Source organism: Sylvia atricapilla, chromosome 16 (genome assembly GCF_009819655.1).
Source record: "Sylvia atricapilla isolate bSylAtr1 chromosome 16, bSylAtr1.pri, whole genome shotgun sequence".
Taxonomy (NCBI): Eukaryota; Metazoa; Chordata; class Aves; order Passeriformes; family Sylviidae; genus Sylvia; species Sylvia atricapilla.
In genome coordinates this window covers 9,642,700-9,670,421 of record NC_089155.1, presented here as the reverse complement: position 1 = coordinate 9,670,421, position 27,722 = coordinate 9,642,700, and the positions used below count along the sequence as shown (strand labels likewise).

The following is a 27,722-nucleotide window of genomic DNA, read 5'->3' as shown; positions in this document are numbered from 1 at the left end:
TGCACAGCCTCAGCGGGTGAATCTGCCATGAAAACCAGAGTCAATAAATTTCCTGTGTATCAACTGGGTTTGATTTAAAATACTCTTCTGAAATCAGTTCAGCCAAAGGCAGTAAATATTGTTTATTGCTCAGCCAAAGCAACACTTTATTTTGCAATAAGTTGAGTGTAGGAGTGCTTGTAAGTAATGATCCAGTCAATATTGCCACCAACAATGCTGATCGATGTTCCTTTTTCTATTCACCCCTTTCTCCCTCACTTCCTCGCCTTTCAGGCACAGCATGCTCCCCAAAAAATCTCTCTGCACTCCAGGATCTTACCTTCCCAACCCATCTTAGACACTCCTGACTTTTAGGGGAGAGCCTGTCTATAGTGAGCCCACTGGGAACTGATTTTAAAGGTTTCCATCAGTCCAGCATCACCTGCCTCATGAACCTGCTCTAACTGGGTTTGGGGCTGGGTGCTCCATGGGAAAAAGGTTGATGCTGTCTCTTAGCACCAACCTCTTGCAGAGCTTTCCCTTTGCTGCTTCCCTCAGAAAAATCCCACCTCGTGAAATCAGGCAGGAACAAGATGAACGTGCAAAATTCCTGGCGACTGGAATCACCTGGAAGAAGAAAAGATGAAAAAAATACTTGAGTCTACATAAAGGGGAACGAGGCTTCGCATCTGAGGCACAGTGGGACCCTCGGCTGGAAGTCCAGGCAGTTTAAATAGATGAGGTCTTTGGGTGACATTTTCCTGCAAGATTTTAAGTAAATGCCTTGCTGTAACATTTGAGATCAGGCGTTTCTTGGTTTCCATGATTCTTTTCCTTTTTTAAGCCGCAGACATACACACACAAAATATATTAAAACGAGCCCAGATTAGCTAAAAGGTCGGCTGGTTCCGAAACAAACAGTGGGGATTTATGGTGGAGGCTTTGGAGCACCAGAAGGAAGCGGTTCTTCCCCGCCTCTGCTTTGGCTGGAAGGGGGATGTGGATTAAAACCTTGCGTGGAGCAGAAGTGAAGGTGAGAAGAGATGCTTTTGTCATTCATTTTGTCGAAAGGGAATGCACAGATCCCCCAGGGCATGCGCTGGCAGCGGGGAGAGAAAAGAGGTGCTACACAGAGAGGCAGGAAAGGGGTGGGTGTGGGATGGGAATATCTTGGATGGGCTCAGGCTGGACCAGCCGCAGGTGCCAGCTCTGTAAAAGCGAGGTGAGGACAGAAAGGACAACCTGCCTGGGCAAAAACCTTCTGGAAAGGGGGAGAGGCTGATCCGTGCCTGGGGAATGCCAGGCTGCATCCCAGGAGACAGCTCTGCGCTCAATGCTCTATCTGTGAGAAACAGAGCTGTCTGCCCATGAGAGTGAGAATCCTTCATGTGTGGCTGAGGCAGATCTGACAAGGAATTAATAGAATTTACTAAATAATTAGCTCATAGAAAAGCGCCGCTGAGGCCCTTCCTGATGGGAGCACTCGGCCCATTTTTGGGGTGGTCCCTACCAAGTTTTGGGGTGGTACCTTCCCCATTCACTTTTAGGAAAGAGAGATTTGGCCAGTACAAACTGCATCAGCCCGTTGGAATGTCGATTGTAGATTCACAGCCACATTATTTCCAGGTAGCTGCTATTTCAGTTTGCAATTAGAATTATTTTTAAAAGGTATCTCTTGGTATTCCCTGCCAGTACTTGGCATGGAGGGAGAGTGGAGGAGGCAGCACATGGAGCACTCAGGAAGAGCTGCTGGGGCAATTCTCCCCTTGTTGTCAGCTGTGCCTGTGCGCAGAAACATGAGGCAGCAAAACCCAAACCAGAGCATTTCTGCAGACACTTATTGATATAAACGTGCACATTCACACTGCAAAATTAGACCAGCAGATGGGTATCTTGTTTGTGGGAATAGCAACTGCTTTTCACAAGGCCAAAACGAAGTTACAGCACCAGAAGGGACAATAACTCTTCGTTACAGATAAAGATCCCAAAGGAACTCACTCGCTGCATCTGTGGGAGAGCTGCTTTAGTCCATAACTGTGGGTTTGTGCTTAAATCATGGGGCTCTGAGCTCCCCCCAGCTTGGGGCTGAGGGCTGGGGACAGTGGGCAGCCAGGAGAGGTTTGCATCCCAGCTGCAGCTCTCCTTCAGACATCAGTACACCCCGCCACCTTACCTCGTGTTCCACTTTCCTTTTCCAGGATAAATACTCTTGATCCATCCCAAGACCTTGTCCAAGGGTCAGCAGCAATAGGGGCGACCAGGTGGGAGCAGCAACTCTGACACACTCCTCTCAACTAATAGAAATATCATAACAGAAGAGCTTAAATGGAAGGAACATTGGTGTTAAGAGATTATTAGTCATTCTCTAAACTAGAGTGGGATGAATGCCAGGAAATATTTCTCTCCAAATTGGTATGAATAACATGACTAAATAAATCTGATTTTGGTTAGACTTCCATGGTGTTCTTATTGGATGGATGTATAAGGAGTAAAACTGGGGGGAATATTGGTCCTTGGTGAATGGCTGGGGAAAGTTTGGTGTTTGTATTCAAGAGATGATTTGATTGACTGAAGAATTAGATGCCTTTCATCAGCTAAGTAAGCAATCTGGGTGGACACAGACCCCACTGGCTGTTGGGAACAAGGTACTCAGCATCTGCTAGTGAACAGGAAAAATTATGGCTGTCTTTGGATAAACCAGTGATATACCCTGAGTGGGATTTTCCTCCATCTCCTCTCTTAATTTTTAAAGATTTTTATCTCAAAGGGGGCTGAGTGGACAAACAGCCCACCAGAGTTTTTACAGGGTGGCTGAAAGTGTTAACCCCATCACAGACCACTCACCCTTGGGGAACCTTTCCCTGTGGAGGATCCATTTGTCACCATCAGCGTCACCACGACACCCCCACAGCCCCTGTCCCTGCAACGGGGAAGCTCATAGAGGAACCCACATCCCCAAATATGAAGATATTAAGGGAAAAGCCACTGATAGGGACCAAAATAAAGCAGCTATGCCATGGCACTGAGGGTGCCTCAAGCGGGTCAGGGCACAGCTAGGTATTTTTAGGTCCATTTTCCACTTCATTTACATGCATTTATCCTAGCAGCAAGAGCCGTGTGGATATTTGGGAACTAGCTGTACCTACAGATGTACAAAAGTGTCAGAGCACTACCTCTCCTCCCCTTGTGAGCGATGAACGAGGGGGCTCAGACCCACGAGCTGCCCCTTACCAGCTTCCAGCTGGGCCTGACTCAGTGAGGGCTGGAGAAGATGTGGGGGGACTCTCCGTGGGGAGTGGCAGGGCAGCCCAGCCCGGGACCTTCTCCCTCCCTCTCCCCCTACACGGGCCACACTTCGGGGACCGAGCTAGGGCTAAAAACCCCTCTCGGCAGCGGGGCCGGGGGGGAGGGTGTGGGTGTGCGGGGCAGGAGGGTGTGTGTGCGGCTGTGGGGTGTGTGTGTGTGCCTGTCCCGGTGTGTGTGCGCCTGTACCTGTGTGTGTGTATTTGTGTGTGTGTCTGTCCCGCGGTGTCTGTCTGTCCCGGCGGTGTCTGTGTGTCCGGCGGTGTCCGTGTGTCCCGGCGGTGTCTGTCTGTCCCAGCGGTGTCTGTGTGTCCCGCCGTGTCCGTGTGTCCCGGTGTGTCTGTGTGTGTCTGTCTGTCCCGCGGTGTCCGTGTGTCCCGGTGTGTCTGTGTGTGTCTGTCTGTCCCGCCGTGTCCGTGTGTCCCGCGGTGTCCGTGTGTCCCAGTGTGTCTGTGTGTGTCTGTCTGTCCCGCGGTGTCCGTGTGTCCCGCGGTGTCTGTGTGTGTCTGTCTGTCCCGGCGGTGTCTGTCTGTCCCGCCGTGTCCGTGTGTCCCGGCGGTGTCCGTGTGTCCCGGCGGTGTCCGTGTGTCCCGGCGGTGTCTGTGTGTCCGTGTGTGCCGCGGTGTCCGTGTGTCCCGGTGTGTCTGTGTGTGTCTGTCCCGCGGTGTCCGTGTGTGTCTGTCTGTCCCGCGGTGTCTGTCTGTCCCGCGGTGTCCGTGTGTCCCGCGGTGTCTGTCTGTCCCCCGGTGTCTGTGTGTCCGGCGGTGTGAGGGCCCCGCACACACAGCTCGGTGCCGGCGGAGCTCGGGGCGGGGGGAGCCGGGGCCGCGGGCGCTGGCACCGAGCGGGGGGCGCGTCTCGCAGTCGCACACGCGCGGCAGCCCCGGGACCGCCGGCTCCTCCCGCCGCATTAAAAGCGGCCAAGTTCCCCGCCGGGGGCAGCGGCGGGTCCGGGCGGCGCTGCCCGGCGCCGGGGATGCACCCGAACGCCACGGCCCCGGCCGTGCCCGCCGGGCCGCTGCACCCGCAGCCCAGCGGCTATGCCAACGCGTCCAACCGCTCCGACCTGCTCCCCAAAGTGCCCGACGAGGAGGACCTGGACGTCAACACCGACATCTACTCCAAAGTGATGGTGACCGTCATTTACTTGGCTCTTTTCTTGGTGGGCACCGTGGGCAACTCCATCACGGCGTACACGCTGGTGCGGAAGAAGTCGCTGCAGAACCTGCAGAGCACCGTGCATTACCACCTGGCCAGCCTCGCCTTCTCCGACCTCCTCATCTTCCTCCTCTGCATGCCCATCGAGCTCTACAACTTCATCTGGGTCCATCACCCCTGGGCTTTCGGGGGGGCCGTTTGCAAGGGCTACTACTTCCTCCGGGACGCCTGCACCTATGCCACGGCGCTCAACATCGCCAGCCTCAGCGTGGAGCGCTACATGGCCATCTGCCACCCCTTCAAAGCCAAGAGCATCATGTCCCGCAGCCGCACCAAGAAGTTCATCAGCTGCATCTGGATCGCCTCCTTCCTGCTCGCCATCCCCATGATCTTCACCATGGGGCAGATCTACGGCAAGGACCAGGATCCCGACTCGCTCATCTGCACGGCCATCGTGGACACCTCCACGCTGAAGACCGTCATCCAGGTGAGGGGTCGGGGCGCCGGGCAGCCGCCTCCTCCCCCGGCTGCCCAAACTTTGCGGAGCCGGGCGGGGCAAGCTGGAGCGGAGACCGGCTCGGGAATGGGGATGTCCCGGGCAGCCCTGACGGCACAGCCCGGCTCAGGGTGGGCTCAGGAGGCATTTGTGGAGGGTCTCGGCTCCGCTTGCTGCGCCCCTCCCCGCAGCCGCTCCTGCACCACCACGCTGAGCAGGGCTAAATACTGCTCCGTGGTTAATCCGGGCTTGTGCAACCCTCTCCGGAGCTCCTGCCCGTGCCCGGAGCATCCCTTGTCCCGGTCCGGAGCATCCCTTGTCCCGGTCCGGAGCTCCCGGTGCCGCACAGCCCGGGACAGCCGGACCCGATCCGCCGTGTCGCGCCGGGGACTCTCGGGTCCCCCCCAAAGGTGGCAGATCATAGCCAGAAACCCCCAAATCTCCATCCTTTCTCTGCATTTGCTGCATCTCCTTCCCTTCTGCTGGAAAGCGGCCAGCAAGTTCAGGGGAAATTAAACCGTCTCCCCCCTCTCCCCTCCCCGTTCCTTGTGTCGATCCAGAGCCCTTTTCTTCAGTGTAGTGGCAGCTCCTAATTTCAGAAAGTTTTTGACAACAGGGTGTAGCATAGGCTTCTAAAAAGGAGCTGCATGGTGGAGGCCAGAGGCTGCTATTTTTGCTGTTTTGGGGAAAACCGTAGCTGGTTTTAGCAGCCCCTCCTGACTTCAGCATGGCCTTGCCGCTCTCCACACAGCGCTAAATCCAACACGCCCATGCGTGGAGCGGATTTCAGCATCAACACTTGCCGTGCTCCAGCGCTCTGGCGGGTTGAGGCATTTGTTTACTGGAGCATTCAGCTTGAAAAATGTAAGAGACGCGGAAGGAGGGACAGAAGAGAGCAAGACACCAATCTCCATGGTCCCTTGGCTGCCAGCCTTGCATGTGATAGCTGCTCAATTTTTTATTTGGAACATGAATTTCAGGTGGGGTTGATCAGCGGGCAGTTGGAATTTAAAGCTGCATGTGTCCTGAAGTCGTTGAGATGTTCCCACACTTCAAGGGAGGGAACTTAAATGGAAATGAATCAGAACCATTCCTTCCCACTAAAAGCAGGTGAGGGTGTGTGCTTTTAGATTTAAGACCAGAGTCGGTAAATGTTTAGACATAAATCTCCCAGTTTCCCCTCTGTACTGTTCCTGTAAACCAAAATCAAGCCCTGATAGGAGCTCTGGATTCCCTCTGCATTTTGTCACGATCCCTAACTTTCATCTGAGGTGGTGAGGGCTTCATTTCTCCTGTAGGTGCCTGGAAGGTTTTGTCAGCGGCAGCCCAGTGTACTTAACCCAAATTCTCTGCTCTCTGAGGAGATGTGAGCCATCTGATTTGAGAACAATGGGACTGAAATGCATTATTTCCACTCATCTTCTTTCTAGGATTAAACTGATGCTCATTGTTACCATGGTAGGGCTAAAACCAGAGGATTATTTCCTATCCATATCTTTGGAGATTACACTTTAAACAATTCTCAGTGTACCTTACTCTTGCAGTTATTCAGCCTATACCTTATCCCATTAGCCAAGTCAGGAGCAGGAAGACATGAATGTATTATGTATATGTGAAGTTCACCTGTGGGCTTTTCCTCATATATATATTTAATCAACTAGTGGATTAATTTAAAAGTTAAAAGAAAGAGGCAGCTGTTGGGGGGAGAAGGAAGAACCAAACCTCAAACGGTGTCAATCTGCCCCTTCTCAGGGGATCTGGCTGCAAAAGTGGCTTTGCCAAATCAGGAGGGTTGTTTCGTGGTTTCGCTCCATTGCTCTGAGCACAGGGAAGCATCACACAACGTGAGGCAGGGCCCTGGCCCGGGGAGGGCTCTGGAGTGAAAAAGCAAAGCAGCTGCAAGGCAGGTTTGGAGTGTGTTAATGGAAACCATGGCACAGCGTGAGCCGGCGCTCGCACGGCGTAAACCGTGCAGAGGTTTAAAAAAAGACAAATGATGGAAGATCCGGGAGAGAAAGGGCAGTGCTGATGTGGAGTGTGACGTGCAGAGGTCTTGCTGGGTGGCAATCTGGAGCCCTGGTCTTTTGTGGTGGGTTCAAGCTGCTTCAGAGCATCTCTGCATCTCTTTGCATTCATTTTCTGTCTTTAAATTAAGGAGAACAGTGATGCACTTGCTCGAGCTGGCAAATCGCTTGTAATAAATCACACAACATATTTCACTCCTATTCGTGTTTGGCAAACTGTCTAAAGCAAAGTGGCATTTTTATTTTTATTTCTTTTTGGAGGCCACTAGTCCTCCAAGTGTTTTTATTTGTTGAGTGACTGAAAGAAATTCAAGTTCTGTCCCAGAACAGGGCATTGAAACCATTTATATCCTCAGAGACCAGTGTGAGCTATGGTTTTGCTGGGATCTTGACAGGACAATGATCTTCACTGAACTGGAACAAGCTTCCTGGAAAAAGTATTTCACAGAATCACAGAATATTCTGAGTTGTAAGGGCCTATTTGATTGTAGTAATACAACATCTCTGATTTTGAAAAAGTTCCTCTATATTTGCTTTGAGTATTCAAATTTTAATGTACATTCCTGAGTGAAATTAGACTGAATGTGAACAACCAGGATTCCTTGTTGTTCATAATAAAAAAGTAATTATTCAAACAGTACTCAGGATATTTGGTTCCACAATAACTGTAAGAGGTAATTATTGATATTTTTCTAGCAATTACAAATGGTTCAGGGCAGCACATGATCAGGAAGAGGAGAAAGTGAGATGTTCTGCAGGGTAACACTGTGTGTCCCCATGATCCGCACACCAGGTACATCTCACCTCTTGCCATGGAGGCAAAAGCCCTGCGTGGCCTCTAATATGGAATTCTTAGAACTATTTCCCAGCTTTGCTCATCACTCTCCTTGCAGCTGCTTAAATCAGCCTGTGGATCTGGTTTATTATATATTCTCCATTGCCAAGTTTTTGTGTTGCTTCTGCCAGTCAGGGATGTCTGCTTTGAATTTTGGCATCCACGTGGGATCTGGTACCAGGATTAAGTCCATTATAGCCACATTATAGGTCTAGTAAACTCTTTAGCTGGCAGACACCCTCTGAAAAGCACTGTTGCCAGTTTTAGGTTCTTTTTCCACATAGATTAAACCTGTGGGATTTGCTCTCGAACGAGTTCCCTCATAACAGGATCCCCCTGAGTGTCCTGATCTACCGTGTGCAGCCCTGTGTGCCATTAACATTGCACAGTCTCTGCCCTGAATTTCAAAAAGCTCTGAATTTTACTGGCCAGATGCAGTGCAAATTGATTTCCCCGCTTATCACTTTCTTGCCTTCATACCTGCTTTCTGGAGAGTCACAGCAGAACCTGGGGAAGGAAGGGAAGCTGAGAGAAACACCTGTAATCCTGGTGCACTGTCAGTCCCCACACACAGAGTGGGCAGCTCCTCCAGGATTTCATCTGAGCCTGGACTGGGCACACATGCAAGGGGAGCTGGGTGTGGGCAGCTCCTGGCCCCCCAAATTTCACAAGGGAAGATGTTTTCCCACTGGCATGGCACAGCCTGTGCTTGGATGGCTCTGCTGCAAAATGTCCCCCAAGTTACAGCAAGTGCCTGGGTAGAGTGTCTGACACATGCTAATGTTTTATTGGCATGGACAGCTGGTGTGATCCCATTTATTAAAACACATGGCAGCAGGCCCTGCTCCTCCAGAAACTGCCACAGCTCCAGCAGCTCCAAATTGCTCATTTATTAGGGCAGCACTTGGGGAACTCCTCTGGACCTCCTCACTCCTTTGAAGGATCTCTGTTCTGCTGTGGATCTGCTCTGCCTCAGCCCACCCTGCGTGGCTGCAGCTCACCCATCCCTTCAGAGCCCTCGTTTATTATGTTTTATGAAGCCTGCTCAGAGTTTGGATGATTTGTAGAGTAAATAACTCGGCACATGAAACAGCTGTTGGCCCAAGTGGCTCCTCAGCTTTATTTTTGCTTACATTTCTTCATGCAATACCTTTGAAGGGACTTGCCAAAGAGCCTCAGGTGTGAAGGGGATAGAAAGGAAGGACCAGGAGTCTTGACATCCATTACCACGCTCTCTACACTCTTCCGAGGTGATCTATTCAATTTCCATTGAGTCTGAGAGGCTCACAGAGTTATTAATTCCATGTATGGTGCTGCAAACACTCTCTTATACTTTCCTCTGGTGAGGAGCACCTTGGCAGGGTGGTGGGATGTTCTCCCTGCTCTGGTGCTGTGGAAGGCAGGGCCCTGCCCACCATCAGATCTGTGATGTCAAGTAGATAAACATGACAAACATTTCTCTATATTACGTGAAAATAGCAAGCCATAAAACCAAGTGGCTGAATTCTCTCCAGGTTTGATGCCAAATCCTTTCCAGGATTAGTCAATGGCTCAGGAATCCTGTGTTTATACTGGTATTGACTAGAGGAACTGAAGTTGATTTGTCTTCCTTAAGTCACAGCCAAACTCCTACTGTGGCTTTTAATAACAGTGATGTTCTAAATCACTCACTACACCAGAGAAGTCCTGAGTGACACTCACCCCTCTGATGGCACCACGAGGGGCACCTGTGTGGCAGGACTGTGTCCCATCAGGTCACGGTGCTGCCACACCCCCAGGTAGGCAAGAAAATGAAGGTGTTGGGGTGTAAATGTGCCTGGATCCATCCCCACGGTGGCCGAGAGGGACCCCACCCTCTCCGCCCATCTGTTGTGGTGGGAGCATCCCTAAAAAGCTGCCTTTTTTTCATGGACTATTCAGGGAACCCAGGGCTTTAACTCAGCATATGCACGACAGCCCAGCCTGCCTAATCCCAGCCCGTTTACACTCTGCTCTGTCTCGCAGCTAGATCTAATTTAAATAAGCTCCTGTGTTCGTTGCTTTACATAACCACTTGGCCCGCTGTGTTTTGCCAGTTCTTACGTAATTTCTTCTCTTCTCCCCCCCCAATTGATTTTAATTCACTTGATTTCTTTTTCCCTCCCCCTTCCCAAGATGTCAGCTGGAGAGATAATAAAAAAATGAGGAAATGTGGCCAATCGATTTAGCTCTTATGTTTTCCTCTGACCAGCAGTTTGTGAAGACAGAAGAGATGAAGGTAATCTTGTAGCTGCTTTTCTCAGAGAAAAAAAAAATCCAAAAATCTTCGTCTGCCTTTAATCCTTCAGATCATTTAAAACAGCTATTTAATTGTCATTCCCCCCCTCCTTTCCCTTGAAGACTTTCACTCTCGTCTCTGTGCAGCATCTGCTCGAGACTCACAGATGGCACTTTTGCTTCCCGACGTTTAGAAATGCTCCTGTGTCCTGCCCGAGGCAGGCAGGATGGGCAGCATCCCCCCGTGGGACACAGGGGTGCCTGGGTGGGGGACACAGGGGGATTTGGGCTTCCATGGTGTCCCCATTGCTTTTTCCCTGCTGTGAAATTGCCCCTTGCTCAGGGCCACGGGACAGTGTGAGCAAAGGGCTGGGAACGTGGTGGGAGCCTGGGCTGATGAGGTGGGAGGTCTGAGCCTTAGAGCAGAGAACATTAAATGCCAAACCCATCAGCCCCGGTGCTGACTCTCCTCCTTTCCCCCACGTTAAGCAGATGGATCTGTGTTTTTCCATCCCCAGTCCGTCTGATTGGTTTTTGCCCTCCAGGACAGGCCACTCTCATCGTGTGAAGCTGGAGAAGCCTCCAATGCCCAGCTCACTCCTTGTGCTCCACTAACATCTCCCTCATGTCTTGCTTCCCATGGATACCACATCTTCTATCCAATTGCAAAGCCTCTTAGGTGTGGGATTTAAAAAAAAAAAACCCAACTATATAATGATGATAAATCAGTTGAGCTGATGAGTTAATCGGGGAAAAAAGTGCTCGGGTTTAGAAAAGGTGGTGATGGTGGAGCACTAACCCTGGGTGGAGAGCAAATTTCTGAGCTGCCAGTTCATTCCCAGTATTTTTCTGCATTCACTCGTTTTCTGTGTATGGGAGGAAAATATTAGTGAGACAAATCTGTATCCCATTATTCAAGTGTCTTGTCTGTGGAGGTCCATCCTCCTCCTCCCTTCCTGGGGTACCAGAAACTCATCATCACCCCTGCTCCTGCCAGGACAGAGGATGCTGTGGCACAGGGCTCTGCCGTGTGCCTCTCAGCCTCAGCCTTTGGAGAGGATGCATCTGGTGGGCTGGAGGAGCTGCTCACCTGCAGGTGGTTTCAGCATGTGAGATTTGCTCCTCATCTCCTGCAGCTTTTTCACTTCAGTAATTCTCAGTGCACAGTGCAGTGCTGGGCACGGCTCCACGGGGGCTTTTCCTCTCCCAGGGAAAGAAAGATAGAAAGGACAAGGTCTTTGTAGCTGAACTTTTTCCTTTGAGGAAAAGTTCAGTGAGGTTTCTTTGAAGCTTTTGTGTTCTCATGGGCTAGGGGCAATTGTCAGCTGAACACAGGAATCAAAGAGATGATTTTTTCCTAATAAGAAAAAAAAAAAAAACCAACAAGGAAAAAATGTAAACTTTCATAAAGCCTAGTATTTAAAAGGAGAGAAAAAGCATCTATTTTATGCAAAACAAAAAAGCTGGGAGTACCTCTGATCTGAAGGGCCACGGACAGTGCAAAAAGCATATTCAGAATCACTAAACAGGGAGGCAGTGGGGGGGCAGCTGTGCCAGAGGCTGTGCCCTGGGTTGGGTGGCACTGCTCATGGCTGTGTTGTCACCTGCAGGAGAGCAGCCCCTGGCTGGATTCATCCATGGATGTTCCTGCTGCCTTCTCCTCCTGGGCAGCTCAGCCCTGCTGCTGCTCCCCTCCTGCCAGGCTCAGCCTGAGGTGCTCCCTGCTGCCTTGGCTCTGCTCTCAGGGCTTTGTGGGATGTCAGGCAGCCAGAGGAGGAGAAATATCACCTCTTAATCCTCCCATTTTCTTCCTCCTTTGACCTTGAAAAAAGGGGTTCGTCCCCTTACCAGCTTCACCCAGTCCTGGCAGCAGGGACCTGCTGCAGATCTGCCACGAGCACTTGGATGCAGGATGACATCTGGCTCAGCAGACCCCTACTTTTGATCAGGACTCCAAGGAGCTAATTAATACAGTCATTGCAATGCCACATCCTATTAATTTTAACTTAATCAAGAACAAAGGATGTCTGCACTCCTGAACCAAGTAAATGTGGTCTTAATATGTGGCAGGACTTTCGTACCACCTTGTTCCCTTGGAGAATTTGTTTAATAAGTCCATAACTATTTGAGTATGTTCAATAAGAAATTAACCCACTTTCCCCTCCTATTCAATGATTTTTTCAAAACCAGCTTATAAAAATGCAGCCCACACAGCTGCTGGGGAAGTTTAACTCATTACTCGCATCACTATTGATTCCTCCTGCAAAGACCTTACATTTTATCCCCATGGGGATAATTTATACATTTTAATATACCCATTTAATTCCAAAAAAGAAACTAAATCCTTTCAGTTTCCCATGTTTCATTTCTTATTGCTGTCAGTCACAGGCTTGTGACACTGTCATATTTGTTCCTTAAATCCAAGTGTGTCAAGTTTGATAAAGCACTGTAGGCAGAAGAAGGATGGCTTTAGACTAATAAAGAGGTTATTTGACCTCAAGGTACAATGATGGGGAGCTGTGTATGCCCCAAACACTTAATAGACTGCACTCACTAACCCAAGGAGCAAACTCTGCCTCAGGCTTGTCTCCTTCACAGCTTTTAGGTGTTTCCTGGCCAGTGCAGGATGGAAAATCCCTTGAAAGGGAAACAAGAAAAGGCAGAAATTTGGTCAGTAAATGTCTCAGAGTGCAGCAGTCCAGAGGAGCTGGGCACCTGGCCAGACTGGCACTCTGAACACAGCCTGGAGATCAAACAGTGCCAGGAAACAAACCCTGTAATACCTGAGGCTCCACAAGGCTGAGAGGAGCTGAAGCAGAGAAAAACACTGAGGAAAAGCAGCAATAAAGTAACCAGAAAGTTCACTTCTCCTTTGGGATAAATCATTTTTTCCTCCCTTGAAAGCCTAATTGAATTTTCTCTGCTCCTATCCTCAGCAGCCCAAGGGGAGGCTCCAGCACAGCCTCCTGCCTGCTGAGCCTTTATGAAGAAAATCCATAAGCAGAATGTGGGGATGAGGAGAGGGAAGCAAAAGTGTCCACAATACTTCCAAGACTCATAGACCTTGGGCTGACACCATTAACCTCACAAAACAGGTCGATTTTCCCCAAAAAAGAGTTTCTCAGGGCACCAATGGTGGAACTTGCACCATTTTTCCCTTCAGCAAGTCATGCAGATGAGCAGAGCTGCACAGTCCACTGTTAGCAGCTCTCACACTTGGGGCTGCAGTCAACAGGGGGACAGTGTTTGACTTAAATATGGCCTTTAATTTATTTATGACTGCATATCCACCACTCAGTATCATATTTAATGCAAATAACTTTCAAGTGAAATCCCCACTGAGAGGCACATTATGAAGATTAACAGCCTGGCTTTTCTATTACGCTGGTTTATACACTGTGGATTTGTGCCCTGTGCTTTGTAGGCAAAGGGCTGGCAATATTTGAGTCCAAAAATCTATATCTGAACCTGCTGTTTTGCAAAAATCAGTGCCTGAGAGTCTGCTTGTGATTCCACAGCCAAAGAAAAGGGCTGGAGGCATGAAAACCTGTGGGAAATGCTGACATCAGGTAGGTGAGAACCTAGAAAGGCTATTTTTGCTGATCACGCAATAGGGCATTGGAGAGGGGTTTATTTCTTTTAATCCTATAACCCACTTTTCTTCTAAACAGGCTGTCAGGAAAATTAATCTTGCCAAGTTTATGGTGATACTGAACATATTCTCATACGTCCTGAAATTATCTGGAGCTGGTTTATTCCTTTGGATCTTCATGTGGTGAATTTGTCAGGTGTAATACCACGGACCCAGCACCCCATTATGGAATTTGCTAGCAGGAGGGTTTGTGTCTGTTTTGAGCCTGTTCCTCCCACTGTTCACCTTTCATGGAGGAGAAATGTGACCAACATCACACTGTAAGATGTGGCCAAAGCTGTTTGTTGCCCCAGCAGAATGATGCCACTTGTTCCCTGTACCATCATACAGGTGCTGGCTCTGTCACTGCTGCACTTGCTGCCTGCTGAGAGCTTCTCTCTCGTGGCAAAAGAGAAGAGAAACCTCTCCCCTTCTTTCTCCAAGGGGGAGTCAAGCAGTGATGAGCCTCCCAGGGGCAGCTGTGGCTTGAGGGCAGTGTTGGAGTATCAGAAGGGAACAACCAGCCCAGCTTGAACTGGAGAGAGGTCAGTGCAATGGCAGCAGGGCCAGAAACTCTGCCTGATGTGATGGTTGTTTTCCAAGGGCATCCTGGAGCCAAGGAAATACCATTTATTCTTTAGTATCTAGCAAGAAAGGGAGTCTGTTTGAAGACAGAGCACTAGCAGCTGCAATAACCATTTTTCTGAGTCAAAGGAAACAGCAGACGCCTATTAGACCTCGTGTCACTGCTGAATACTCTGCTTGGGAGCAGCAAAAAGCTCAGGGAATTTCCAACTGAGCTCCATTATGGGTGCATTTTCCCTCAGTTCATCACAAGCCAAAATATGGGGGTGTCACCAACACCAAGAGTGTGTCCCAGGGCAGTGCTTGCACTGAGAACAAAGCCACAATTACCCAAAGAAATGGGCTTTGCCAGGGGGCCAGGGCAGAGAGGGGATAGTAACAGCAAAACAGAGAGGCTGTGGCTGCCAGCACCCACTGCCCAAGCTCAGCTCCCAGCCACAAACCCTCCCTGCTCCTCCCAGATCCCATCAGGTCCCACTGGTGCTTCCTATATTGTCATCTTTCAATAAGATTTCAGCTTGGTGCAATCCCTTGCCAATCTGCTCTTCCAATTCCCCCTCTGTAGGGTGGTCCCCACTGCACGAGGGGCAGGCTGGCAGCTCCAGGAGATGCTTGGAAGGAAGAGGAGTGTTTCAGGCTAAAAACAGGGATGAGGCTTTAGGATAGAGCTGTGCCTGAGGGAGCTGCTCTGCTTGTTTTATGAGAAAGAACAAGGCTCGTGCTCTGCAGTGATATTAATGTTAGGGGTCCTGCAGGAAAAGAGAAGGAAGATGAAGTGTGGCAGGAGCCATTTATTTTTGAGAATGAGATGCCAGCTGCATTATTGCTGAGCAGTTCTGTCTCTTCCCAGCAAATGAGTCTCCCAGCCCTGTCCCTCCCTGCCTAGCCCGAGTTCCTCTAAGAGGGGCTAGAGATGTCATCTGCAGGGAATGGTTTTATCAGGGGGAGATGAGGCAGGTCTTTCCCTTTCATGATTGCTTTTATCTTCCCTCTCCCCCCGCTGTTATCAGTGGAGCTACTGCAAGGAAGGCTATTACCAATAGAGTGAACTGCCAGAAATGAAGCTTGCTGGTGTCTTCATTACTTTAAAAAAAGAGTTTGCTTGGGAGAGGGAAAATCTCTGGTCATACCCCAGAGGTTTTCTCATATCATGTAGTGCTGTGCTAAACTTCATCCCTTAAATATTGCCCAGGCAAAAGTTGTTTTTAAGGGCCCTCAGGAGCTGCCCCTCTCATTGCAAGGTTATGTCTCTGCTCTTGAATAAACCACGTTCAAATAACGTTTCTGTTTCCTGCTCCAAAGGTGACTGTTTCCCCCCCCCATGAAATAATTGAAAAATTTGTTAAACTCATCAACTATTCAGGGAAAAATGCAATTTACTCAGTTTCAATCAGAAGAAAACACCCAAAGCAATAAAAAACCCACTGGCAGCCTGTAAGAAGTATCAGCAAAGAGGCAAGGGCAGAAACAGGGCAAGAAATGACAGTTTTAGAAACCTCCTGCTGGGTAGGGATAGAAGAGGCCTTTGTGCTTGCAAAACAAAACTGTTTTTTCTTGAAAGCAACTATTGACTGGAGCTCTACAACAGCAGCTGGAGCTGTGCACAGCAGCCACACGCCTGCAAACAGACTGACTTCCTCCCCACTGAATTCAGAAGAGACAGGCAATGCTTTCCCTTGGTGCTCTAAATCAGAGCCGTGCTCTTAAATTCAAGAAAAAAACCCTAAAACATTCCGGGTGGTTTTTCAGGAGAAGGAGTTGGTTCAGGTGATTTGCAAGACTTCCATTTTTTTTTTTTCCCCCCCCAGTTTCACAGGGCTGCAGCAGTGGGGCTGTGCCAGGTGCCTTTTGCTGGGGCTGTGTCTGTCAGGGTGCAGTGCCTGATTTTCCATGTGGATTTGCAGTAACACCTTTCCTGAGCCAGCCTCATGGCAGCTGAGAGGAGCTTGCTTAAAAGGCCACGAGCATCGATCGAGCTGCAGAGATGATCTTGGCTTGTGACCTGTGAGTACTGTTGAGACAAGATTGAAACACGGCTGAAAATCTTCTGGGCATTAATTCCATTTCAGCATTGGGCTTCTTTCCTCTTTGGGAGGCTGTTCCACACCTCAGTCCTTGACACTTTTGAGGGTCAGTCCTGCTCCCAGGCAGTGAGTGATAGGATGAGGTGACACAGCCTTGAATTACACCAGGGCAGGGCCAGCTTGGATGTTGGGAAAAAATTCTATACTAAGTGGTGAAGCAATGATGATTCTATGAAAAACTTAACAGTTACCAGCTTTCCCTCTATTTCTGCCCTAAAATTTTCACAAATTTCCAAGCACACTTGGAAGTCCTCGTGCTCCATGGAGCCATCACATCAAGTGACCAGATCCCCCTCTCCCAGTCCAGCATCCCTAGGAGCAGTGCTGCTCTGCTGCCAGGGGCCTCTCAGGTCAGCATCTCAGCAGCAGGGAAACCACTCAGGTGGAGAAAGAGCCTTTCTGCCTGGCTGCCTTCACTGACAAACAGACACCAGTCCCAAATCGGGGGTTGGTGTTGAGGTGGGGCGATGCTGGTTTCCTCCCTCGGAGCTGGGGGATGTCAGTGCTTGGGAATGGCCCAGGAATGGGTTTGGCAATCAAAGATCTCTTCACCAGTGTGAGTCACAGGATGGTTTTAGTTGGAAGGGACCTAAAGACCATCTCATTTCAACCCCCTGCTGTGGACAGGGACAACTTCCACTAGACCAAGTTGCTCCAAACCCTGTCCAGCGTGGCCTTGGACACTGCTGTGCCCAGCATCCCAAGAGGCTGATGGGGACAAAATCCCCCAACCCTTTCTGGGAATGAACTTGATGAAAATTATTACCAGCAAACATCAAGAAAGAAGCCTTAAAAATTTACTATCCAGGCTGTGGCAGTGCTTGTTTTGACAAAATTTTGATGCCTTCATTCGATATTCCATTGAAGCTTTGCTGGAGATAAGTGATCTCATAGAAAACAGGGCTTTTGTGTCTGGTCACAAATAATGATTTGCAAAGACTGCTGAGAGAAGTGGAGTACTTATCCAGGGAGACAAGAATTTCAGCTGAAAATAATCATGGCTTTTTCATTTATAATTCTAGCTGCAACTTGTTGGAAATCTGCCTCCATCCAAGCTGATCGGGCTGGAAATGGGGCAGACCAGTGATAAAATGTGGACTGATCACCCTTAAAAACAGCTTGTTCCAAGACTTACTCACAAAATGCTTCCAGCTTCTCTTTCTGCTCACAACGTGGTGTGCACCAAAACCTGGGATGTTTTTAGGAGCACGTGCTTAAGACTCCAATACAGATGTGAAGTGGAGCTGCTGCCCAGCCAGCCTCTCACAGCTGCTGGGTGAAGTTTTGTATTTAAGTTGTTTTAACGTGAACGAGACAAACTTGCCTGGAGCACCAGCACCAAACCCAGCAAAAAAATGGACTGATTAAATAAACTGAGATTTCCCTGTTATTAGTGCTGTTTAGATAACTTTGAAATGCTTATTTTTCAAAGTAAATGGATTACATAACCCTTTCCCCTATTTTTGGCTCAAGAAGGAGTCAGTGAATTTTCTGTTTCAGAGCAGAACATTTGTGCTTTTCACCATGATTCAGGGAACAGTTTTTTAGTCTGAAGCTGGTGTGTGGATGATTCACAGTGACACATTTTGTGTTGGCAGCAGGCCCCACCTCAAAAGCCTTGATGCACCATGTGGTCTGGGCTGTGCCTCTCCAAAATTTGGGTTTGAAGCTGCACTGAGTCTGGGGGAACCAGGCTGATCCCTGGACCAGAGTGTAAGCTGGCATCAGAAGTGCTCTGTGACAGCATTTCTTGTCAGAGTATATCCCTATATTCCCTTGTGAGAAGTTTCATGTGCTGCTTTACTTCCAGTTTTTCCTTTCTTTTGTTCTACTTTCCATCATGGTCTACATGTTCTCCTCCATTTTTGTTGCTTTCTGGACATCTTTTGGTTTAGAGCTCTGGGGCTTTTTTTTTTTTTTTTTTTTTTTTTTTTTTTTTTTTTTTAAGCAAAACCAGCAGGGTTAGAGCGTGGGTTGGGTCTGTTCCCAGAAGGCTGTCCTTGCTGCACTGGAAGGAAAATTATCTCCCACCTTAGCTGTCCCTGGCTTCCATCACTGAAAGTGAAAAGAGATGGAATGGTGCAAAAAGTGTTGTGGAAACCGTGCTGTTTAACTCTGCCTTTAGTGTGTGATCCATCAAAGTAATTACATGCAGCTAAGGAACCTCAGACTGCTGCAACAATGGCATTCTCCTGTAGCTTTTCTATTTCCAGCTAATTAAAATGTTATTGTTTCGTTCACGTTAGTTTGCATTTTAAATAAGGAGATAGTGACAGAGTGGCTGATTGGTAACTTATTCTCTGTGTGAGTAAAGATCAGCACTGATCACCCTGTCATTCCTGTGCTTTCCTCTTCCTGATGCATCTCAGACATCAAATTGCAAAAGAAGGGGAGAAAGAAGCTGAGGTTTGATGACACTGATTAATTCCCTCTGTTAGGTGTCAGGAGGGGAAGGTGACATGTCCTTGCCCACTGCCTGGGTAGTCACTGTCTGCACTGAGCTGCATCGTGAGGAGTGAAGGAATGTTCACCCCAAAACAAAGCTCTGCTTTGAAACTTCATGGGACTCCATCTCCTCTTGCCTTTAATTTTCGTTGTGTCTTATCACTTGCCTCTTGACTGTGTCAGGAGAGGGCAGGGAGAAGAGCAAAGCTGGGAATGTGTGGAAACATCCCTCTTGGAAACATTGAAATAACCTCCATTAAAATGTGACATGGCTCAGCAGCACCTCAGAGCCATGATTTGCACCCAAACCCAGTCGGGATGGAGCAGGTACCATCCCCAGCACCCTGAGGAGCTTCAGCAGCTCAGGCTCCACCAGCCCTCCCCACTCCCTGCCCACAAAGCCCCTCAGCCCCAGGGATGATGCTCAGTGTAGATTTGGGCACCTGAGTTAGGAGCAGAGGTGTGACACCCAGCCCAGCTGGGGCTGGAGGGGGATTGAGCTGGAATTCTGGCCATTTAAAACCTCCCCTGCTCCAAGGTTTCTGCAGCCCTGGAGCATGTGTGCTTTTGGAGGGTATTTTTAGCAAACTTCAGTTGGCTGAGGGTCACAGGGAAGTAGAGCATCAGCATCTGGAGGAGCTGTCATTCCACTTCCAGTCTTGCAGGAGTAACACATTGACTTATTTATGAGATCAGTCAGCTCCTCTCTCCCTGTGTGTAACAATCTGCTTTACCTCTCCCAGCTCAGAGAAATAATTTTATTGTCAGCCATTCTGTGCCTTTAATAAAACCTTTAAACAAGTTAAGCGAGCTTTGAGGGAAATGGAAATGTTCCCAGATTTTATTTTATTTTATTTTTTTTATTCTTTCTAAAAGAACGCACTCTTTCACTGTCTAAACCAGTGAGCAGTAATCACTGCTCTGGCCAAAAGGAGGGGGAGGAAATTACTTACTTTACAAGACAACATCCAAATACTTTGTACCCAGTAGGAGAAGCCTAATCTGTTAGCTGGAAAATGCCCATGTCAAGAATGACTAATCTGAGACCAAATGATACCTGGAAAATGAAGATATTCAATCCTCCCTGCAGAGAAAGATTAATCAAAATGAAAGAACAGGCTGTTTCCTCCTCCTTTGTTTCAGTCCAGATGAACTTTCTTCATTTCTACACTTGTTGTTTTTTTTTTTTCTGAATAGGGGCAGGAGAAGCAAAATACTCTGAAGGCACTGATAGTTCACATGGAAAATGAAGTTGCCTTGCTGTCACAACCTCTGCACTCAGATGCTGAACCTCACAAGAGCATTGATGCTTTGGGAGAAATCTTGACCTTCTCTCCATGGCAGGAACCCAGGGAAAAGTTGGGTCAGCTCCAGATGAGATCAGAGCAGGTGGGAGATCCCCAAGGAGCTCCCAGTGCTCGTGGGCTGCAGTCGCTGCTTCTCCTTCCTCCTCCCTCTCCACTGGAGATGTTCCTTCTGCACCAGGGAGGACGATGGGCTTTGTGGTTTCACACTGAAATAATCTGTTTTCAAAGGAGAAAAAGCAGCTTGGGTCAAACCAAGAGGGATGAGTTAAGAAATTTATCAGGGGTGAGTTAAACAAAGCAGTTAATTTGGGGTAGACCTACAGAACTCTGTGTGCAAATTAAGCTTCTAGTTTGAGCTGAGGTGGATCACTTCGCTTCATTTTGGGCTTATAACCCATCTTTCTCTTCTTTAGCTTAGGACAATTCTGAAATAAAGCAGAAGTTCAACATATTTTCTTATTTAATCTTTTGAAACGAAATGTGTTAGTGTTTCCAGGGAGAAAAAAAGGTGTTTATTTGAAAACACTGAAATAGTTCAACATTTCCCTTTTTTTTTTGTCGGTACTGTGTATTGAATTATTGCAAGTAGCTTTTGGTTTCCTTCCAAAAATCCATTTTGCATCAAATCCACCACTCTCTTAAGGAGTGTAAATTTGTCTGTAACTGCTGTGTTCCTAAGCAAGAGCTGTGTCCTGAGTCTCCAGGTTTGTAATTCCCCATCCTTCTGCCTCAGCCTTTGTGGGGTGACGGGTTGAGCTGCTGAAGCTTGAGCCAGGGACCTCCAGAAGTACAAGCACAGGGTTTTATCCTCAGTTTAGAGGCTTCATTCTGCAGGAGGTGTCCAAAAACATGCTGCAAAAGCTGCTGAGAGCAGCTCCAAGTTATAGCAGATATTCAAAGCTCAGAACACAGGTACAGGACATTTCTAGGGCCGCAAGATCTGCTTCCACCTTTTATTTTATTAGTTTTTTCTAATTGCCTTTTTCTAATTGTCACCGTGATGAGTCAAAGCACATCTGATTTGGCTTCATCACTCCCTGGGCCAGGTTCCACTTCTTTTAAGCATTTTAATTAATGCATAATAAATAAGTAAACTGATACTTAAGTTGTCCCCTAGAAGTTAGGCACAATCTTCTTGGCATTCTGTCTTGATTCATTTTGTTTGAAGTATCTGTCTTCAGTGCGTCTTTTTTTTTTTTTTTTAATTTATTTTGCTTTTGCTCCTTCACTGCTAAAGATCAAATGTTTTTCCTTGCATGTGTCAGGTATAGACCAGAGAGGTCCTGGGGGAAGAGTTTTTAATAAGGTCTCTAATTTGTTCTAAATACACTAATCCAAACAGCACTCAAGTGGCTGGTGCCTCTCCCTCTTTGTGTTTGGTTTTGTGTTTTTTATTTTGGCTCTCAGGTTATGGGACTGGCTGTATCATTAAAGATCAGACCAGTCCCTTTTTTCATCTGTACAATCTCTGCTTTACCAGAGGCTGTGCAGCAAAGCAGAATTTCTGAATGCCTGTGCAGCAGCAGAGAGGCCCTCACCTGTGAAGTTTTGACACACTCGAATTAGGTTTGAACTCTGCCTTTAGAATTAAAGCTGGTCCATGCATGCATTCATACAAGCAACCGTTTTTTTCAGGCTTTATAATCACCCTGAGATATGATTTTTACAGAGTCAACACAAGTGCAGCTGCAGAGACCTGCATGAAGCTGGATGCCCACAAGTTTGGGCTGAGTGGAGAGAGACCTGCACTTCTCAGCTCCCTTGTGTAAGCTGAAAAGGTGGTCAAAGTTGCCACAGACCTGTCACTGTAGCATTTTTTCCAAATTAAGAGAGGAAATAGAAGGTAAAATGAATGAGAGCTGTGAGTAATGGAGCAAGAAGCTGCTGTGTGTGTTAACCATCCCCACAGGAAATTGTCTGCAGCAGTGATAGAGTGATGCTCAGCAATTCCTCTGAGCTGGCTGAGTCCTGGCTTTGGTCACTGTGCTTGTCTCCATCACTCACCTGTTGATTGTAAACAGCAGCTCAGCAAGGAGCTGAGTTTTAGGATTGTTTAATTTCTATCTTACACAAAATCCAGCGATGCCTCTCTGAGCTGATAACTCAATACAGCCTAAATGGAGGGAATGACTCACATGGTGAGGCCCTGGCAGAGGATGCCCAGAAAAGCTGTGGCTGCCCCATTCCTGGAAGTGTCCAAGGCCAGGTTGGGCAGACCTTGCAGCAGCCTGGGATAGTGGAAGGTGTCCCTGCCCATGACAGGGGTGGAATGAGATGGGCTTTAAGTTCCCTTCCAACCCAAACCGTTCTGTGAGCCTGTGATTCCCACCAGATTCACCTGCAGGGCTTTACCTCTCCCAGCATTAACTGCAGCATACATGAAGGGGGCAGCGTTTGTCTCCTTGCTAACATCCAGTTTTGAAACCAATTAAAAGACAGGAGACAATTAGAAGGAAAATGTGCCATGACTCTTCTTCCTTTGCCCACGTGCCGCCTTTGCTGAGCGCCGCTTGCCTGAGACTTTGTGAGTCATTGCTACACAAGAGAGCTCAGAGTTCAGTGTGAAACCAGCACTCTTCTTGCACACTCTCATTTAATATCCCTCCTCCTCCTTCAGCACTTCCAATGCCAGTGGAACAATTGAGAACATGGATGTTTTAATTTCCATGACTCGGTTTCCGAGTTGGCAGCACACAGCAGCAGAGGAGTCACTTCTCCAAGGTACTGTAAATTCCTTTAAACAACCATGACAAGGCCCAGCTCTCTCTGCATTGGTGTAAAGGCAAGGTTTTTGTCCTGAAATCCAACTTTTGCTTCATTCTTTTATAATATTTATGCACTCAGTCTGCCAGCCTGGCATTTCAGCTCCCCAGTGGATGTTTTTATTGCCTTTAGTCAAGGCAATATTGCACAGGAGTTAGATTGAGGCATGAAAAGTCCGACTCTCCAGGGTCACTTGGAGGTTCATTTATAAATAAACCTTGCTAGAAAACAGAGAAAGTCACAGTGGAAATGCTTGGGAAGAAGAGGTTTAGGCCAGACCTAGTAATTTTCTGCCTCCGTGTATTTACCTGAAAAAGAGGAGTAATAAAAACTTTCTTGTACCCAGAAGGGAATGGATGGTTTTGCTTAATGAATCACTTAATATCTTTGTCCATAAAGTGATGCATAAATTCATCATACTTCCAGCATTTCAGTGCTGTGTATGCTATTCTCTCTGCATGAAAATTCATTGCAGTACCTGAATGCTGAGTGCTAATGAGAATTCTCTGCACTTAAAGGGCTGAAATTAAAATACTGCAATTACCAAAGTATCTTCCATTAGATGGAATTATTTATGAGAACTTGTCACTTAAAACACTCTCAGATTCTACTGAATCAAAAATCAAGACGTTTCAGGCCATTGTCATGTCTTTTTCCTCTACCAGAGTGGCACAGGATCATCTCCTCTACATCGCCATGAGTTATTTGGGAGGACAAAGTCTGGGTTTTTCTTATGAGCCTTCTCTAACCATTGTGGAGTCTCTGCAAACCATTCAGAGCTGAATTGCTTCATTTCACCAGTTTTGATGCTCATCCGTCTTGTGTCTGGTCCTTCAGGGAAGGTGAATCTGGAAGGGCTTTGTTGTCCTGGATTAAATGTAGTCCTAGGCACTGACCAGAGGGAACATTCTCCCTACCAAATAATCAGATTTTTCAGGGTTTTTTTTGGCAGAAACAGACCTGAAATTGGCATCCCTGATCTTCTATGGTCCATCTCACATCTTCAAAGCTTGGAATTTTTAAGGCTGCACTCAGATCCCAACTGAATGGGGCTTTGCTGCAAGCAATCCCTTTTTAAATGGAAGAGGTAAATAATGTCAGAAGGGAGCCTGTCATCCATTGGGATCCATTATTTTGTAGGCAGAGAAAATACCTTTTATTAAAATAATGAACTGAAATGAAAAGCAAGCAGACAAAATAAAGATCTGCTGAGTTCCTGGGAAAGCAGGTCCTTCTTTGATCTCAGGTAGGAGCAGGCACCTTGCTTATGCACCAGAAAATCAATCTCTCAGTGTAACTGTGGTGCAAAGATGCCCACACAAGGAGCCAAAGACACTCCTGGCAGCAGCAGAGGTACATTTGAGGTACATATTTACTGTCCCTGAGGTGGGGGTGAGCTGGAGGTATCTAACATGCCATAAAAGCAGTGTCATATTCCCTCTTGGGTTAGTTAAAGCACAGGCACTGGCTCATCGCAGAAGTAGATGTTTACGCTTGAAATAAATTCCTTGGTTTAAGGGTAGAAAGGGTCACAGTGTATCTTGATTTTTTATTAGCCTTTTGCAAATAAAATTTATTTAAAGAAATGGGTAGCGATAGTGCTGCTTCTCTGTCCCTGCCTTATTGTTGAAAGAAGAAAAATGACTGGAGAAACTAATTACATTTGAAGTGTACCTGATACAAAAAAAAAATTTGAAGAAATCATCAGTCACTGAAAAGAGGAGAATGTTTCATTATGAAGCCAATCTGCCCTTTATTGTGACTGATGTGTGCAGGTGTTTGCCTGCTCTATGCCTCAGAGTTGGGCTCTGAGCCCTCTGCTCGACATGTGAGCTGATCCTGTCCCTCTTCCCATCCCACACTGACCCACGTTCTCCAATATCCTGGAGAAAATAATGGAAAACTTGTAGAACACTCTGAGACAGAAATTGGCCACCAGAGAGACCTACACCAACAAGGGCAAGGGCTGGAGCATCTCAGCTCTTCTGCTCCTCCCCTGGGCTTCTGCTCAGGGCAAGGGAAGGGATTTTGGCACATCACCCCTGAGAGCTGCCAGCCCCCAGCACAGCTTTCTCCTTGGTCACTGAAATTGTGTCAAAGCCTGAATGGATGCAGAAAAGCAGCAAGAAGACACCTTGCTGTCACTGCCAGAGGGGACAGGGACCCTCCCATGGCCTGGAGCCTGCTGCCTTTACCTGGGACAGCTGTGGCCAGGGGTTCAGGGCTGGCACACTGTCACCCTGGGCAGGGTCAGCGAGCTCACAGCGTCACAGCCGGGCAGCACCAAAAAGGCTCTTTTCCCCAATCCCCGGGCATCCTTTCAGCAGGCATCTCCCCTGTGCCAAGCTGGGCTTTGTCCTCCCCCTGGGCACGCTCAGGGCGAGGGGAGCTGCTGTGTTTGTGTGGCTGTGAAAGCCAAACCTCTCTGGCTGCCCAGGAGCCGGGGCTGGGCACCGCCGTGCCAGCCCCGCACGTGGCACCAACCCTGCCAGCAGCTGCCCTGCCTTGGGCTGCCCTTGCTCTGTCCCCATGCAGGGCTGGGCATGGCACATGCCAAAACAAGGCCAGTGCTGGCCAGCAGCCCTCTCCTCACAGCAGCTTTTTGTGAGGAGATGGAAGGGAAAGGATCAAAGGATGATTTTGCTGCTGAATTTTGTTCAGCAGCATCAAACAGAAGCTGGTGGTGTGTTGGTTCACTGTTAGGTAGCAGAGCCAGATGCTTCCAAGTGCTTCAGATAAAATGGGCTTCATTTCATTCCTTCAGCCTGCTCTAGAGCAGGTTTTTAGCAGTGAATTAAAAATATAAAAAAAATTAAAGACTACATACTCGATTCTTGGCTATGAATATTTATGGCAGTATTGGACTTGCAAATCAAAGGTAATTTAAATGTCAAAACTGGTGTAAAGTCTCTCCTTTAGAGGATAAGTCAGAAAATTAAACTTGATTACAAGCCACAACATTTGGAAATTAGCATCTTAGGGTATCGGTGATAAACACTTCTGTACATCCCCTTTTTAAGTAATATATTTTTAAAAGATGAGAATTAATTTTAATAAAAAAATGGTCCCTTAATTAACAGTGAGGTAATTAACTGGGAAATCCTGGTTGCATTCCCGACATTGTGATTACTTCATCTTGCTAAATCACTTCCTCTTCTGTGAGGAATCTGCCTTCATAACTGTTTGGACAGGAGTGGTTCCTACCTGAGACAGTCTTGTGTCTGGGCAGCCTGCCTTAGGGATAAAAGCAGCAATTTCTGCACTGAAATTTCTGTGCTTCCGAAAGGAAATTATTTTGGTTAATGCAGAGCAAAGTGTAAGTAAGTGCCAGCAACAGCAGCTGCAACATCTCTGTGAGCAGAGGGGGATGAGACCAACAGCCACACTCAGAGCCTTGAACAGCACCATGAGTTACTGGGTGCCTGCAGAGATTCAGCTCCTGATTCCTGCATTGCACAAGTCAGGAGGTTGGAAGGTGATACCTGCTCCAGGTCAATATTCTCAGCCATTCCCCCACGGAGCTCTGTGGTTTTGGGAAAGGTAAACCTGAAAAACAACCCTCCTGTTAAGAGCCTGTGAATGTGCTGCAGACATTTGAGCTACCATGGGGAAATGGTTGGAGATTCTTCTAAACCTGTGATCACAATCTTGATTTGAGGAATAGCAACTTATACCTTTGCTCCATACAGAATCCAAGGAAATATTTAACCCAGCACCTCAGGCTTCCTCATCCATCAGACTTTTAGTCAACCTCAGGTGCTGGCTACAGCCAGGTGGGTACCCCTACCTTTGGGGGTAAGGTCCAGAGAAATTGTTAACAGCAAAGAAGCCATTCCACAGGCAAAGCATCTTCCTCACGCCAGTCATTAGCTGGCTGGATTGTGCTTTAGAGCAAAGCAGGTTACATAATGTCTGCACCCAGTAATGACTCCTCAGCAGAAACAAATCTGACATTTGGCCTATTAGCCTCATTTGCAGTCTGGCCTGATAGCGTTTGGTCTCACATGTTCATTTTGTGCTTTAATTTGGAAAAAAGAAAATCAATTTTGAGAAATGGGAAAGGATTCAGGGCTTGCCTTTGCTGTGGTTTGCAGCAGAGAGCCGTGACCTTCTCGATGTGTTTTGCCTTGGGTTCATTCTCTGAAAGACCAAGTGGATTTGGGGTTATGGGTCCTTCCAGCTGCCCAGTCAGCCTTTGGACCCACAGCTCATTAGGGCCTGACCTGTTCAGTGCAGTGGCTTTTAATTGCCCAACAGAGACATTGTCACCAGGGACAGGTGGCTCCTATCTCCTTCCCTCCCTACCTGTGCTAGATTTAGGATTTCACTCCTGCATGTCACTTGATCCAACGTGTCCTTCCAGACTGTCCCCACTGTTTGAGTATTTCCCTACTGATTTGTCTTCATGGCTCTGTGAGGGGGCAAGGCAGCAGCCTGAATCCAGGAGATCCTCTGAGCTCCTTGGAGATGCCATGTCTCTCTACAGCCCTTTGTTTGTCTTGTCTCCCTGGCAAAATGGCTTTTCTCCAAAATCCTGCCCCCCACACACACCTCCTCAGGATGACACCTGTAATTCTACTGTAAGAGCAGCAGAGTGCATAGTATTACTGTAAAAAATATTAAATAGGCCCTTTCAAGTAGTCTGAAAGCCTGTGCATGAATAATCACCCTGGTGTCTCCTCAGGAGCTCATGACTTTCCCTGCAATAACGTTTCCAGACCACAGGTGATGTCTTCACAGCAGCCCTGAGTGCCCACTGCAGCACAGGTGGATCCACGTGCAGGGTGGTATTGGCCGTGGGTGGAGATGTCCAGGATAACTTGTGTCCACTGGGGACCCTCTCAGAGCAGCTGTTT

At 47.8% G+C, this 27,722-nt stretch overlaps 1 protein-coding gene across 1 annotated transcript in view; it reads left to right on the top strand.

Annotated features, from left to right (window-relative positions):
• The first annotated feature begins 4,240 nt into the window (after positions 1-4,240).
• NTSR1 (neurotensin receptor 1) overlaps positions 4,241-27,722 on the top strand; it is a 52,162-nt gene continuing 28,680 nt past the window's right edge. The window contains exon 1 of the mRNA XM_066330876.1: positions 4,241-4,927. Coding sequence (XP_066186973.1) covers positions 4,259-4,927 — 669 coding nt within the window. The 5' untranslated portion in view covers positions 4,241-4,258. The remainder of the gene's footprint in view (positions 4,928-27,722) is intronic.